The sequence below is a fragment of the Kogia breviceps genome, chromosome 16 (assembly GCF_026419965.1).
Source record: "Kogia breviceps isolate mKogBre1 chromosome 16, mKogBre1 haplotype 1, whole genome shotgun sequence".
In the NCBI taxonomy this organism is placed as follows: Eukaryota; Metazoa; Chordata; class Mammalia; order Artiodactyla; family Physeteridae; genus Kogia; species Kogia breviceps.
In genome coordinates, this window is record NC_081325.1 from 16,405,571 (window position 1) to 16,422,232 (window position 16,662).

Below are 16,662 nucleotides of genomic sequence, written 5' to 3' on the forward strand. Positions count from 1 at the left end.
TTTTTAACTCTTAGAAATATATCGTTTGCAGGTCCTTGCACCTATTACTAATCTTTTAAAAGTAGCACAAGGGCTTCCCTGGTGGCGCAGTGGTTAAGAGTCCGCCTGCCAATGCAGGGGACACAGGATCGAGCCCTGGTCTGGGAAGATCCCACATGCCGAGGAGCAGCTAAGCCCTGGTGCCACAGCTGCTGAAGCCCACGCACCTAGAGCCCTTGCTCTGCAACAAGAGAAGCCACCGCAATGAGAAGCGTGTGCACTGCAACGAAGAGTAGCCCCTGCTTGCTTGCAACTAGAGAAAGCCCTCATGTAGCAACGAAGACCCAACGCAGCCAAAAACAGATAAATAAAATAAGTAAATAAATTAATTAATTAAATTTAAAAAATAAAGTAAAAAACAAAATTTAAAAGTAGCACAGGTATTCAATTATCAGAGCTATCGGAGTTTATCAGAGGTACCAAATTTGCAAAGTACCCATCTTGTCAAATAATGCTAGCAGTACTGATTAAATCCAGCCAAAGTTTCACACAAGGCTTTAAGGTGTGGACTGAAAAAAGTACACAACGTTTGAGTTGTGAGTTAAGTTTTATTTGGAGCAAAATGAGGACTAAAGCCCAGGATACACCTCTCAGATAGCCCTGAAGAACTGCTCCGAAGAGGTAGGGTGGGAGGTCAGTGTATGTGTGATTTGTGTGAAGGGAGATGCTGCAACCAAGCACACATTTTGGCCGAGGCTTGCTGCTAGTCACAAGAAGGATGCTGCTCATCACCAGGCACAGATGTCTCTGTTAATGATTTTAGTCCTTTTCTGGATATAAGATGCAAGAAACTGGGCTCATAAAATCTTCTCCTGAAAATATCTAACTGATGCCTGTCCTGCCAGTTTTTCCCAGGGCACTGAGTGCCTCGTTCCTGATCTCCACCCTGACCTCCTTCCAGTGTATGTTGAAGGTCAGTGACTGCCGGGGCTAGTCACCTAATCCTTGTAGAGACAGGTGGCAAGTGACAATTTTTAGTTGGCAAAGGTCATCATCCAATTTCACCATCAGAATTATCTAGTCCAACATCTATTACTCAAGTTAGAACTCTTTTGAAATACATGCCACAGGCCCTGCCATTTTTGGTTTTGAAAGCAAAAACTCATTTTAAGAGTGGGAGTTAGACACAGCTGAGATTAAGTCCAGCCCTGCCTCTGTAACCTTGGGCAAATACTTAATCCCTCCTTTCCAACACTGTAAAAGGCATCTAATAATAGTTACATTGAAGTTTTGTGGTGACTGAAACATATAGAAAGCAGCTTGCTCAGTGTTGATCTTTCAGACACACACTCTTCCTAGAAACCCACTCTTTGCCTAAATCCAGGTACAAGTGCCCGGATCAATGTGCTTGGTCATTTTTTAAATAAGAGCTTTATTGAGATGCTTGGTCATTTTTGCTTTAATTAGAATACTTGCCAAACTGTATTACTGTTTACTGGACAGTTAAGATAGTTTAATCCTTTCTAAAAGAAGCCAAAACCCTCTTGCACTGTTGGTGGGAATGTAAATTGATACAGTCACTATGGAGAACAGTACGGAGGTCCCTTAAAAAACTAAAACTAGAACTACCATATGACCCAGCAATCCCACTACTGGGCATATACCCTGAGAAAACCATAATTCAAAAAGAGTCATGTACCACAATAATCACTGCAGCACTATTTACAATAGCCAGGACATGGAAGCAACCTAAGTGTCCATCGACAGATAAATGGATCAAGAAGATGTGGCACATATATACAATGGAATATTACTCAGCCATAAAAAGAAACGAAATTGAGTTGTAGTGAGGTGGATGGACCTAGAGTCTGTCATACAGAGTGACGTAAGTCAGAAAGAGAAAAACATATACTGTATGCTAACACATATATGTGGAATCTAAAAAAAAAAAAAAAGTGGTTCTGAAGAACCTAGGGGCAGGACAGGAATAAAGACGCAGATGTAGAGAATGGACTTGAGGACACGGGGAGGCAGAAGGGTAAGCTAGGACGAAGTGAGAGAGTATCATGAACATACATACACTACCAAACGTAAAATAGATAGCTAGTGGGAAGCAGCCGCATAGCACAGGGAGATCAGCTCGGTGCTGTGACCACCTAGAGGGGTGGGATAGGGAGGGTGGGAGGGAGACGCATGAGGGAGGGGATATGGGGATATATGTATATGTACAGCTGATTCACTTTGTTATACAGCAGCAGCAACTAACAACAATGTAATGCAATTATACTCCAATAAAGATGTTTAAAAAATATTTTAAAATAAAATTTAAAAAGGCAACATAGATGTGAAGAAAAAAGCTTTCAAAAGAACAGTGCTACGGTCTTGGCTGTATTGAACGAAAACAAGCTGGCTGACAAGGTATCTTGAGTTCTTTTTCTGAGTGAGTTACTGGTCTAGGGATCTTTTGCAAATTGTGTAAAATGTATTCACTACCTCAGTACACCCTTTAAATAAATGGGGAGACGTTTTCCCCCTAGATGATACTCTGAGAGACAAGCTTTAACTGACTCGTGATTATTGGAACACAAGGAAGAACACGAATGACTCAATTTTCACACTGTGATAACAAGATCTTACATGTGTGTTAACCTGACTTTTCTGGAGTGCATCCCACATCATGGATATGGCCCATGCATGGAATCTGAATTAAGACAGCGTATCTCAGACAGGCTGAGCCCGGACAAGTCTGGATAAGAAGCCTTTTGGGAAGAGGGTAAAGGATACAGACTTAGGTTTCAGACTCAACTCATGACACATTATAATTCAAAAACCACTCGAGGGGCTTCCCTGGTGGCGCAGTGGTTGAGAGTCCGCCTGCCGATGCAGGGGATACGGGTTCGTGCCCTGGTCCGGGAAGATCCCACATGCCGTGGAGCGGCTGGGCCCGTGAACCATGGCCGCTGAGCCTGCGCGTCCGGAGCCTGTGCTCCGCAACGGGAGAGGCCACAACAGTGAGAGGCCCGCATAACGTAAAAAAAAAAAAAAAACCCACTCGATTTAGTTAATACTTAACTAGGAATCTACCATGTACATGTACAATCACTGACCGAGGCCAGTGCGAACTCCAAAGAAGTGTTATATGATATTCCTTGAACTTAAAGAAACCCAATTTCTCTGTTTTCTTACGACATTAAGTTAACAATCAGAGAACAAGGCAAAAGACAGTCAAGTATATGGGAGAGACAATAACTCTTAATGGAGTTTAGGAATAGCAGAGTTGTGTACTGGAAACAGATTTTTCCAGAGCAGGTGGGACTGAGCAAAGTTTGGTTTTGATTATTGGCGGTGGGGGTGGGTGGATGGGAGGAAATAACAAAGGGAAGTCTGGACAAGGACAATGTGCCCCAGGTGCAGGAAGGGCCAGACCTCCTGTTGCTCTCTCTGACCCAATGCCTGCCTCTGACCATCTCTGGGTTTTTGTGAAACTAGTGCACCAGCTTCTCCTCTCCCATGAGGCCTTCCCAGACCCTCCTCCGTCAGAACTGAAGGCCCCTTCTTCTGTCCTCCAAGCACGGTACCTGCGCCCCTTCCATGGCACACACTTCGTCTCATCATCAACTAAGGTTGCTATGCGTCTACTTCCCGACGAGGCCACCCTCTTAAAGGCAGGGGCCGCATCTTATTCACTTCTGTATCCCCCAGTGGCCCCGTTCCTCACACAAAGTCGACAGGTATTCAAAAACGTTTCTCTGCATTGAATTGAATGGGAGATAAAGTAGGGTAAAGTGAAGCCAAATGATAAATAGGCATACACGTTGGAGGTCATTCATTCGGTAGACATTTATTGAGTGCTTAATGTGTGCCAGGCCTCGCTCTAGGTTCTGAGGACACATCCATGAACAAAACAGATAAAAATCTCTGCCCCTGTGGGGCTTACACTTACGATCTATCATAAGGGATGGGATTAGCAATACATTTACATAAATTCAACCATACCTATCAGCAAAGTGAAAAAAAGAAAAGACACATTTAAATAGTTTTAATTTTTGGTACTACAAAAGTCTACTGTTGATATGTAGTTTTTTATTATATATTTTACTTAGTATATTCATAAAATATTCATACCCATGTATCACTCTACAGGCATTCGAATTGTAAGATTATAGAGAGATTTTCAAGGATCATTTTGAGCATGCTCGATTCCATCCTTAGCACAGCCCTTAAAACCCACCCACTTCTGAGCTGTGACTCTGTCGTACCACAGTGGAAACTCTGAGGCTGTTGGGCAAAGGAGAACCATTTTAAGTATTTGAGCATAAGAATGGTGACGTGATAAATGCTGGTCGGTTTAGTCTGGTAACAGGGAAGAAGAGAGGGTACACGCACACAAACATACACACTCAATAGACGGTGCAAGTCACGTCAAGAATTAAAAACAAAAAAGTTTGTGAGCCATTTCCCATTCTTTTAAAACAACTAAAGTAGTAGGAGCTTGAGGTCATAAATATTTCTAGTGAACTCTGGATTATAAAATCTAAAAGAAAAAAAAATCTGAACACATGGGCTTATTCTGACTAAAGGGTTATCATTTTCATATATTTTCCAAAGAGTATTTAAAAAGAACACCAAGTTTAGAAAAACTCATTTTTAAATTTTGTAATAATTGCAAAATGATTGGTACACATTAATACCAATCATTTAACCCTGAAAACATTCTTCACTTGTACAATGTAAAAAAATTTTTGACAGTATGTGACTAGAAATATTCTATTACCATAAAGCTACAAACAGATTTATGCTCTTAAGAGCAAAGTTAGAAAAGCAAAAATAACATTATAATAGTGATAAGCACCAAGACAGAACTTTTTTTGCACTTAGGGCCTGATTGGTTGTATTTAAACATAACCTCTACCAACAAAGGACCAAAATGACACCTTATTTGGCAAAAACAAACAAAAAAAGGATAAAAATAGACATACAGAGGTCTGGAAACTGAAGAATGCCCACTTTAAAACAATAAAATTGGGGCTTCCCTGGTGGCGCAGTGGTTGGGAGTCCACCTGCCAATGCAGGGGACACGGGTTCGTGCCCCGGTCCGGGAAGATCCCACGTGCCGCGGCACGGCTGGGCCCGTGAGCCATGGCCGCTGAGCCTGCGCGTCCCGAGCCTGTGCTCCGCAACGGGAGAGGCTACAGCAGTGAGAGGCCCGCGTACCGCCAAAAAAAACCACCCAACAATAAAATCATTCATACCTGTTTTTTAACTAATGTGACATTTGCAAAATATATCCATGTCACTTTTCTACCTCTTTAGTTCACTTTATACAACTCAGACTGCTCCATTTTTCTTCATGTGTTGTCACACTAGTGTAAATAAATATTCTGAATTATAGGAGTTTGCTGTAATGAACCCAGACCATTAGAGCCAGACCCAGTAGCTCAAACAATCTTAGTTGCAACTCATTCCAACTAGTGAAACAGATTATTTATCTGTGTAGTTTTAAAAAGCCTTAGGCAGATGAGATACCGTGTGTATGAGATATCGTGTGTGTGTACGTGTGCGTGCATGTGTGTGTGCATGTGTGCGCACGTGTGTGTGTACACATACAAGTTTGCCAGGGTAGTGTGAGAGTGAGTGCATCCCAGAGAGAGGAGTGATATACAGACAACCGTAACAATGGCCCGAAAGACTTAGGTAGCCAGACACTGAATGTCCCCCCAAAACAAACCTGAGGCTGAGCGATGGGGGAATTAGGGGATCTGTCATCACAACGTGGCATCAGTGACAGGTTCGGAAAACGAAGACTAAGGCAGGACGCCTTGGCCACAACATTCCCGTGACACTGGAGGATGCGAAGCAGCGACACGGATCAGGCAGGGATCAGGGACTGACTCTGGCTGCGCCTGGAGGGATTCCCTGGGTTTGCAGCTGAGGATCCCTGGACCTTCCCCAAAGGGCATTTGCAGAGGCCCCAGCAGTGGCCTGCCACCTCTCAGCGAGGACATCTCAGGCATCCCGGGGCCTGAGCTTGGGTATCCCCACCTCCCGGTCTTAAAGGGCCTCTCAGTACAGATACTATCCCTTCTAGACGCTTGGCCCAAACCCATCACTCCCTTCCACTGCCAATTCAGTCTTAGAAAGGGGTTCTCCTTCCGTCCCTTTGGGGTCCCTGAGTTTGAGGTAATGCCAACATACCGTACGCTATGTAGCAGTAACAAAGTCAGGCAGTCCACTGGAAAACTCAAGCAATCTAGATTCAATATATTAGCCGGTTTTTGTTATCTCAGTAATACTTTTTAGTGAGACAGTCTCTCCACACAACTTATAATGTGTGCGGTAAAGGAAAAAAATATTGCTAGAACATGATAGAAAGGTTTTAAAATTTCAGCACTGAAACTCCTTCTTTAGGGAAGGAAAAGGAGACATAGTATGTTCCCACTCTCTATTTTCCATCCTTGGCTTTGAGGTAAAAGAGCACCAGGTTTCCTGTAAAGCGAGTTAAAGGTCCTCCCCGCCCCTCTGCCCACACAGCAACCCTATAGGGAACTCCTGAACCGTCTACTTCCCAAATCTGTAACCATATCTCTGGGCGTGTCTATACAGCTCTCTAATTCACTTTCAAAATCTACAGCATTTTTAAAACAAAATGACATAGTTGCATTCTTTAAATGCCAGCCATGAAATCATCACTTAAAAAAAGAAAAGAAAAGAAACTCGTCAGATTATATATACGTAAGTCAAATAAAATTCTCTTTTTTTTTAAGGTGCTTTATTTGGTCTGCCGAAGACATGCCTATGGCTGCTTCTAAAAGCCCATAGGAGGAGCCTCAGATGATATCCTGCAGTTGGATATTCTGCTCCAATGTCGTCAGGTTCTTAAACTACACTGTAGGTATAAATTGTTTCATGAAAACCCCCCAAAATGGGCACACTAAATGCAGAGGAAAAACTTCATTTATAATTCAGGTGAATTTTAGTCACACCAAAATAATGATCTAACCTGTCCAAACATGCAACTTCTCTCTTTCTTCCCCCATGAACTAAATTCTCTTCTTTCAAAAACGGTCAGATTTGAAGATCAAGTTAAAATCCACCATATTTCAAGTTAAACTCGGAGGGTCTCTCTACAACTGTAGCATGATTTCGAATTCATATTGGCATTCATCTTTCTATATTTTCCTATATTTATCCTAAAGAAGCTTCCTGGATCATAATATTTAGGGAGAAATTAAAAGGGTTTTATATTATACTGTGAAGTTCCAGTAAATTCTCGGTTTATCAGAGTTTACCCTTAGCTCAATGGCATACAACCTCTACATGATGCAAGTATCCCGGTACCAAGTTATTTCAAATACAAAACTCTTAGCTCTGTGTCATAAATAAATTTGGGTAAAAGCGCAAGCCTTCCACGGAGTCATCTCGGCAAAGATGGCCCATCTTCTCGGCAAGAAGCAACCTAGGAGTCAAGGGGAAAAAAACACCATCATCCACCCATTCAGAAACACAAATGATAGTTTTAAGTGAGGAGCAAAGCCCTTGCTTACCTTTCTTTAGCCAGGAGGACAGACATTCCCACAAGCTTAGCAAACTCTTCTGATGTTAGCGATCCCTTTTCTGAAACCTAACAGAAACACACAGCAGGAAAACATGTGATCATTTAGGCCACCTAGGTACAAACCTGGGGAGACTATCTACCAGTATACTTGGGAGATAATTTACTGAATTCTCTACGAAACTCCAAAGACTGTTCACTCTGGAACTAAATCGTCTTCACTAATGCTTAAGTCTACAAAAGTTGAAGAATCCAGAACAAACACGGTGCAGGCTAAAACATCATGAAACCCTATACGATGTAACAAAGGCACTATACTAATGCCTACAAAGAACTACTCCACAGTCTGAAAAGGAACACGTAACAAATTCTAACTGAGTGCATAGTACAGGCGCCACTGAAGGACCGTTATACATAGGATTCGTTTTAAATATGTGATAGAAGTATCTATAGCCTTGGGACTTTTGTCGAGTTTAAAATAAGAAGTACAATAACTGCGAGGTATTCAAATTATACAGGCTCACCACAGAAGCTATGAGGCGATAATATTTCAAGGACCCTAATGAGTAATATCAGCAGTTTGCCCAGTAAAACCCATGTAAACTACACTTGCTTTCCGTATATTTTGAAGCAATTCTTTCACAAAACAATTTGTAGGGTAATGCAGCTTATGTGGGTAATACTGAAAGAAAAACTTCAATCGTGGGTAACACTGATTTACAAAGTGAAAAACATATTTTCAAGACTGAGTTTCAAACAGAAAGGGAGCACCTCACTCATTCTAACTCCCCTTACTGACAGGATGTTATGAGTGTCGGCAAGTTTCAAAGAGCTTTCCAAGTATAAATGTGATGAATAGTTATTCGTTGTTAATGAGAAACCATTTTCAATTGGGTCTGTGAATGTTACTTTTCAGTAAAGTTGAATTTAAAAGGAAATCCTGTTTTTCGAGTCGCTAAGCATCGGGGTCTTCTGTGGCAAGGTCTAACAACGGAGGGAGGAAACCGGGTCCCCGTACCGTCTCCAAGGCTGAGGCCACTGTTTCCTCCTCCTTGTGGGACTGAAGTTCAATTACCATGACGCCGCTGTCAAACACACGGAGCCTAAAAATCACAGACGGGAGGACAAAGCCGTGAATGTCTGGGATCTCGGGCCCCTGAGGAAGCGCAAATATTTTTTACTTTCATTTATGCCAGGACTGAGGGCAATATTAACACAAAAGAACATTTCAAATACAGTGACCACGGCTAACTAAGGCCTAATTTTAAAGCTCATGAATAAACAGTTAATGAAGTGCTGAACTATAATCACATGCTAAATAAACTATGCCCGTCTACTTTTTGTTAAGAGCATAGGAATGGTCACCGTGACCGCGTGGGAGGAGCCCACGTTCTCACCTCCTGCCCCCGCGGCGAGAGGCCGACTACGAGCCCCTGAGGCCCCGCGCAGCCCTGGTAAGGATGGACGCCGGGCTGACAGAGGTGCCCGCGGTGCCAGGTGAATTCTGCCCACGTGTGATGTAAACTTCAAGAGGGGCACTATAAATGCTGGTTCACCACGCAGGATGGCAGACCTGCAGGGCTGTCCTGTCTACTCAGGGTGGAATCGTGCCTATAGTTGGCAAACTTCCTGCAGAGGTTCTTTTACCTGAGCGGTAATTTCAGCTCTTCCAGCATCTTGCATGCATTCACTAAATCTTCTGGTGAGAGCAACTAGTGGGGGAAAAAAATCCAGTTTACCAGTTTACACTGCAAATTAACAGAGTGATGCTATAGAATCATAACGACCACTAAAACAGAAGAGGATATTGTAAAATTATCATGTATCAAGGAATTTAGGTGGCTTAATCACAAGGCAAATAGGATTAACGAAGAAGCGAAAGACTTCTTTTCATTAAAGCAGTACTAATCCATAGAAATATAATACAAGTCATGCACGTAATTTAAAATCTTCTAGTAGTCACATTGAAAGAAAATAAACAGGCGAAATTAATTCTAATACATATATTTTATTCAACCTAATAGATGCAAAAATTTGCCATATAATTGATATAAAAATTCACTAATGAGCTAGTTAACACTTCTTTATTCTGTACTAAGTCTTCTAAATCCCGTGCGTAATTGATGCTTACAGCACATCTCAATTTGGACTGACTACATGTCAAGTTCACAGTCATCCCATGTAGCTAGGTAGTGGCTACCCTTCCAGACCATGTGGCCTTGAAGAATCAGTCCTGCGTGGTGGTGACCAGCACAGGTGTCAGTCACACAGAATGGTTCCGGAGCCAGCCCAGCCTGGGTCCCAGTCCCTGTTAAAACACTGTCTCCAAACGCAGCCGTGGTCAAGTTACTTAATCTTTCTAAGCCTCAATGTCCTCATCCCCTAAATCGGGACAGTAAAAGTAGCTACCTCACTGAGTTACTGGGAGGATAAATGGATAACACGTGCAGAGTAATGGTAAGTATCCACGGTTATGATGGCTCTTCAAATAAAAACACAGAACAGGGCTTCCCTGGTGGCGCAGTGGTTGAGACTCCGCCTGCCGATGCAGGGGACGCGGGTTTGTGTCCTGGTCCGGGAAGATCCCACATGCCACGGAGCGGCTGGGCCCGTGAGCCACGGCCTCTGAGCCTGTGCGTCCGGAGCCTGTGCTCCACAACGGGAGAGGCCACAACAGTGAGAGACCCGCGTACCGCCACAAAAAACAAACAAACAAAAAAACGCAGAACAGAGGCTTAACCCGTGAGACCGGGGTGAGCGCTGGAGAGATGTGTGTGAGTCGTCTGCGTGGAGGTGACTGCTGACACCACAAAACTGTGTTCTACTTCAAGGGCACAGAGAGTGCACAGACAGACCCATGGAGGCCAAAGACAGCTGGGTGTGAACAGGCAGTGAGAGCTGAAGTATAGCCGCTGCTGATTCTGAGCCAAAGAGGCAGGGCGGCTTTCTTTCTGTATTACCTACAGACAACCTGAGTCCAAGCAGGTTCACTCAAAACAGTTAACTATCACAGAGAAGGCATCATGCACAACCTTGTTCATCACAATACAAACACAGACTCTCAGAGCTTGAAGGTATCATTCGGTCCAAACCCTATTTTAAAGGTTAAAAAACCCCTGAGCTCCAGAGAGGTTAAGGCAGCTGCTCAAGGGCACTCAGCAAAACCAGGAGCAGAATTGATCTCCTCGATCCCAGGGCAGTATTCTTCTCACTGCGCCACACTGCTTCTCAAAATAGTTTTGATATTCACAACCCTTCCTCAGATTGTATTCACTGTAGGGGAATTTGTATTATAGCGAGTCTATATTTAGCTAAAAGAATATCTAAATATTCTATTCTTACTTCCATTCCTCGAGCTCGGTTTACTAAACAGTACACCTCCGTGAGTGACATTATTCCCCCTCGTTCCTGTTAAAATAAAAGAATAAAAAGAAGCATTATAATTAGGACCAGTTAGCATTTCTTAACAGAAATCATAATCAGAGTGAAATCAGAAATCATAAAATCCCTTAAGAAGCTTTTGAAAACTGTATTTACACACAGGGAACCTATTCAGATACCACGAGGCACTTCAAATTCCATATTTGGACTTTACTGTCATTATTACTGTTTTAACATTTACTTAAATGAAAAGAGGGGTTGTACACCATGTTTCAAACAGTGTATTTATTTATTTATTTATTTTTATAAAGTTATTTATTTATCTTTTTTTTTTTTTTTTTTTGGCTGCGTTGGGTCTTTGTTGCTGCGCACAGGCTTTCTAGTGAGAAAGTGTCTAGTGAGAAGTGTCTAGTGTAGAAAGTGTCTTCTCTAGTGAGAAGGTATGCAGGCTTCTCATTGTGGTGGCTCCTCTTGTTGTGGAGCACGGGCTCTAGGAGCGCGGGCTTCAGGAGTTGTGGCACGTGGGCTCAGTAGTTGTGGCTCACGGGCTTAGCTGCTCCACGGCATGTGGGATCTTCCCAGACCAGGGCTCCAACCCATGTCCCCTGCATTAGCAGGTGGATTCTTAACCACTGCACCACCAGGGAAGTCCCTTCAAAAAATGTATTTAAATGCTTTAAGTTATTCCAGCTAATAACTGAAGAAATTATAGAATTAAATAATAATATCACCATTTTGCAACCCCTAATGAAGTTAAACAGATCTAGATAATGATTGTCAGTGGCTGTTAACATCACAAAAAAAAGACAATCAGATATTATGTACCTCCTGATGGAAATGCTCAACACCCTCTATAAGATATTCTTGTCAGAAAAAAAAAAAAAAAAAAAAGAAAGAACTTCTAGATATAACTACCAGTTTACAGGGACTACACAGGACAGGGAAGCATGGTGACTTAAAAATTAGCAAAATCCAGACTCTGGGACACTCTATAAGACAAACTACTAGTTTCTTCAGTAAATAAAAATTTACTGTATGGGAGAAGGGAAAACCCATAGAATTTTAAAAAACAAAAAACTTGGGAGAGAAATCAAACATTTGCAATGTATCCTGGTTTGAACAAATCAACTGTAAGAGAAAATGTGAACACTAGCTAGGTATCTGATAATATTAAAAAATTATTTTTTAATCTTTACATGTGAAAGGGGATTATAATTACATTTAAAGGTGTCTTTATCACTATAATTACATACTGAAATGTTTACAGATAAAGTGATATGATGTCTGGGATCTCCTTTAAAACAATTTTAAGTGGAGGCTGGCTTACGGGTGAAGCTGGATGATGGGCACGTAGGGATTCATTACACTCTTCTGTCCTATGTTTGAAATATTTCTTAATACAAATGTTTTAATAAAGCCTTGATTGCCTGAATAATGACTAGAAGATGAAACTGTATTATGAAGTTATTAATAGTACACAATATATGAAAATATATACAGATTCTATATTTCCTTTTGAAAATAAGAGATAAGAAAAAATTATATCAAATAGATTTAGATAGCTGAAATGGAAATGAAAAACAATTTAGATTATTGACAAAGAATCAATGAACTAGTTTAATATTACCAAAAGGAAAAATAACATGTTGGTTGAATAGTAACCATATCGTGAACGGAGTTATGCTTTTAAGATTTCTGATGGCACAGAAATAATTTAACACAATTTAAAGAGACCATTTAAGGTTTTGTTTTTACCTCCAAAGGTGCCTGCAATATTCCAGCCAGCTGTTTGGCCAGCTGCATGTGGTACTGTGTGCCCGAGCCGTAGGTCTCCCTGGTAACCGGGTTAGCTATTCCCATGCTCAGCAAATAGGATTTAAACCTGATGGTCTATAATGAGAGGAGAAAATGCACAAAAAGACCATGCAGAATAAGTCTCTCCACCCAATGAATAAAATCCTTCCATCAGACATTCAGTTCTACTCCATTATTTCTATATCTACCCGTCTCTTCTACTGTGTTTCTATACTGTGAACTATGTAAGAATGGATCTCTAGTACTTCCCTGCATAAATCTAATTATTATTCTTCCTGCTCCTGTCTTAGCATCTTATACTCCGTGTTCCCCACAATTTTGGTGGCAGAGGAGACTTAGATGACAATTATGCTCTGTTTAATGCCAACCAAGTGATACAACCAAAAACTTCGAAAGGAAAATGGCTGTGACCAGACTGTAAACAAACTTAAATAAAACATACCAAAATTACGGAAATGTCTAAAACAATCACTTCTTACATATTTCAATACCTCTGTTTTCTACATTCCAGGAAAAGGTACTGAAATATCCTTTAATCCTGCTAGAACTAACAAAGTTTTTATGGTTGACTTTTTCTTTAGTACTCTCATATATCTTCAAGTCCTAAAAGAAATCAAATGCTACATTAAGAAAGCAAGCTGGCAAACCACCAAAATGTCCATGCATTATCTGTGTAATCTAGTTTCTAATGCCTTAACAAAGCAATCTATTTACCTCATCTTCTGTGATGTCACCTTGCTTGTCTTTAATCTTATTAGCAATGGATTTTGATAACTCCACCATTTCCTTAGCCTGTCAAGAGAACAGTAAAAGATTGAAAAGAAATAATGTCCCCAAAGTGTCTGCTAACAAAATGTATTTTCAAAAGTGTATCATAATTGGTATGAATTTAATAGATGTAAATGACATATACCTTGACCATGAGCTTGCTGAGGTCTTCGAAGGCCTAAAATGAGAAATGAGCTTTTATTGGAATCTGTCTAAAGAATTTAGATGTTTTAAAGCAATGAAGCACTCTATTTTCTTCCCTATGATAAAAATGTATGAAATTTTCTTACAAATATCAATTTATTTATATGAATATTTATACAAGTACTAAATCTACCTTATTCTAGGAATAAACCATAAAATTTCCAAAACAAACTGCAAAAACCAATTTTTCAAATTCTCAAAGAGGAAACAGTTATTGATTAAACACACAAAAGATGACATAAGCAACAGTTCAGAAAATATTATTTACTGTTCTTTGACACAAGTAAGAAAATTTGTCACTGGTTTTTCCCCAAACCATTTCTAGATAGGAGCTCAAGAATCAAAGGTGTTGTAAAGCTTTCCTGGCTGAAAATGGTAACACGCAACTGCAGGAATACTTCTTTGGGCCCAACCATTTTGGCTTTAACAGCAGGTGCGATTTAACTGAAACCATAAACCTCAGCCTCTGAATATTACACAGATTATACCTGTAGCCTTGACTATACAGTGGCTATCACAAAAGAAACACATACCACCAAAACACGTCTAAAGAAAACCCATCAATTGTTCAATTTACTACAATGAATATCCACTTCAAAGGCCTCTTCAAACTTAGACATATGTATAATTCATGTACTTCAAATTACCAAAAATAGACTTGCAGTGCAGAATATCACCTAACTGATACCCACAGATGTTATTTTTAAAAACCAATTAAGCAGCTTATCATTAATTGAAAACTCTTTCAATCCATACAGAACAGTGGTTAACAGGTTCTGACGGGCTGGTGCCCACCTTAATTCCATGCAGGAAAGTATCCCCCATCTGTAAAAGGATTTTGCTAAAAGAATAGAGTGTTGTGTACAATTCTTATGGCCGATTCACTGGGCTACTACCGAAAACAAAGGGGAACACACCTAACAGGAATTTCCTTAGATAAACAAAAGGCTTAAACACTGGATTCTTATCAGCAACAGCCAGCAGATGCAGGAAACCTTTTGTGGGAAACTCTGGGCACCAGCTCTGAAACCAAGGCAATTCTAACATTAAAATGGAGGGCAAATCACACACCAACCTCGTTTTCAAAACTAAAACGCAGACACTTTACATGCTTAGACTTTTACTTTGCAGGTACAAACTGTTCCTAGATTTCTTCTACCTACGTGTAAAGAAAACTAGTAAGGCAACACTTTAAAATTTTTACATGGCCAATCACTTTATTTACTATATTATATTTTCATAGAAAAAGTTTGCTAAAAATAATAGTCTACGTAGAATACGTAAATTAGCCCTTACCGCTTATAGTCCATAAACAATAAATACAAATATTTTAGTACCTTGGAAGAAGTACCTATAAAACATTTTAAGTAATTATAAAACACAAACAAAAGCTTCCTCACTTCTATTTCTATTATTATTCTAAAATTTGGTATTAGCCAACTACCCAAAAAATGGGTGGAGAAACTACCCACAAAAAAAGTTAAAGCAATATATGTACAAATGCAAAACAGACGCATGTGCCCATCCTATTATTTTATCTGTCAGTTTATAGAACCTTCTATCCCTCTAACTCATAGTCAAATTTCGACTCCACGTTTAAAAAAAAACGGCATCTGCTTTAAAACCGTGGGATACTCTCCTAAGCCAATTTTATAGCATTTTTTTCTTACTGACTTTCAGTCATTACTTTGGTGATTAGCTTCAGTAACTGTTATTACATTCTTGAATTTTCTGTTCCAATATTCTTCACTCTGCACTTTGCATATTCCGTTCCCTCTACCTGGATCCTCTTATCCCTACGGGTCACCTGCTGGTGCCTGCTCAACTTTCAGGCCCCGACTTCATTACTTCTGCTCCCAAGCCCTCCCTGACCCCATCAGAAGTCAGGGGCCATGCTTTGTGTTCCTGTTGCAGCCACTATTTTCTCCTAACGTGGCATTTCTCACCGTGTAGAGAGCGCCCACTTGCCTGTCCGTCTGGCGCACTACAACAAATCCAAAACATCTGATGCAGGGCTCACACAGAGAGCAAGGACCACCTGCTGAATAAATCAATGACCTGCCGGAGAGCCCAATGCTTGTGTACACTCATCTGACCTCTGCAACTCCATGAAAATTACATTGAAACAGAATAACATTTCATAAATTAAGAAAAACATTATTTTGAACACCAAGTTAGTATGGCAACATTCAGAAAAAGAAACACTAACAATGCAAAATTAGTTCACTGCTCCATGTCATCTCCAGAAGTGTCACACAGAAGGATGACTACAAAAGTCACTGAAAGAGGACAGGGACAGCACCTTCTGGGTGGCAGTGAGCGACCGTGAAGTAGCAGACCACACCCATCTGCAAATCAGGAAACCTGAGTTCTCATAACCCTTGTCCCAAATCTAGTCGCTAGCCCTGAGATGATTCCTTTTCTGGATAGTCAGAACCCCTCTAATGCTAAGATGCTGGAATTCTATGGGAACAGAGGATTCTGGGAAGGTGGTGGCTATGGCAGCAAAGGTTTTGAATCTCTCCAAATCCCGACATAAAAATGGGGCAACTAGATCTCAAGACCAAAGCCACACAGCCAGCATATACTAAAAAACGAAGTGACAAGATATCCACAAAAACCCCAAGGTACAAGCAAGTGGGGACAAACCAGCAAGAGCCACAAGACCTGCATGATATCAGCACTGAGGCAGGAAAAAGAAAAGGGAGGCAACAGGGCAACTGATAGGTCTGAGAATAAGAGCCCCTGAAAGAGCCCACAGGAGTCCCTGGAAAGCAGATGGGCCAACTTGAGGACAGTAACTAAAACGGGTAGGGCTTTGCCCACTTCAATAGGAAGTGAGTACAAGGGGTCCTCAGGAAGGGACTGTAAACAGCCCTTGAAAGTGAACCTCCTGGCTTCCCTTCCAGGACGGGAGCCAACGCTGGGGAGAAACTACTGAGACAGGAATCAGCAACTGAGCA

At 41.0% G+C, this 16,662-nt stretch overlaps 1 protein-coding gene across 1 annotated transcript in view; it reads right to left on the reverse strand.

The window, feature by feature from the left end:
• Nucleotides 1-3,794: 3,794 nt before the first annotated feature.
• VPS36 (vacuolar protein sorting 36 homolog) overlaps nt 3,795-16,662 on the reverse strand; it is a 28,293-nt gene continuing 15,425 nt past the window's right edge. Inside the window, exons 7-14 of the mRNA XM_059041639.2 lie at nt 13,641-13,673; nt 13,442-13,519; nt 12,668-12,802; nt 10,874-10,939; nt 9,179-9,243; nt 8,550-8,634; nt 7,524-7,600; nt 3,795-7,435 (exon numbers count right to left, since the gene is read on the reverse strand). Coding sequence (XP_058897622.1) covers nt 7,342-7,435; nt 7,524-7,600; nt 8,550-8,634; nt 9,179-9,243; nt 10,874-10,939; nt 12,668-12,802; nt 13,442-13,519; nt 13,641-13,673 — 633 coding nt within the window. The 3' untranslated portion in view covers nt 3,795-7,341. The remainder of the gene's footprint in view (nt 7,436-7,523; nt 7,601-8,549; nt 8,635-9,178; nt 9,244-10,873; nt 10,940-12,667; nt 12,803-13,441; nt 13,520-13,640; nt 13,674-16,662) is intronic.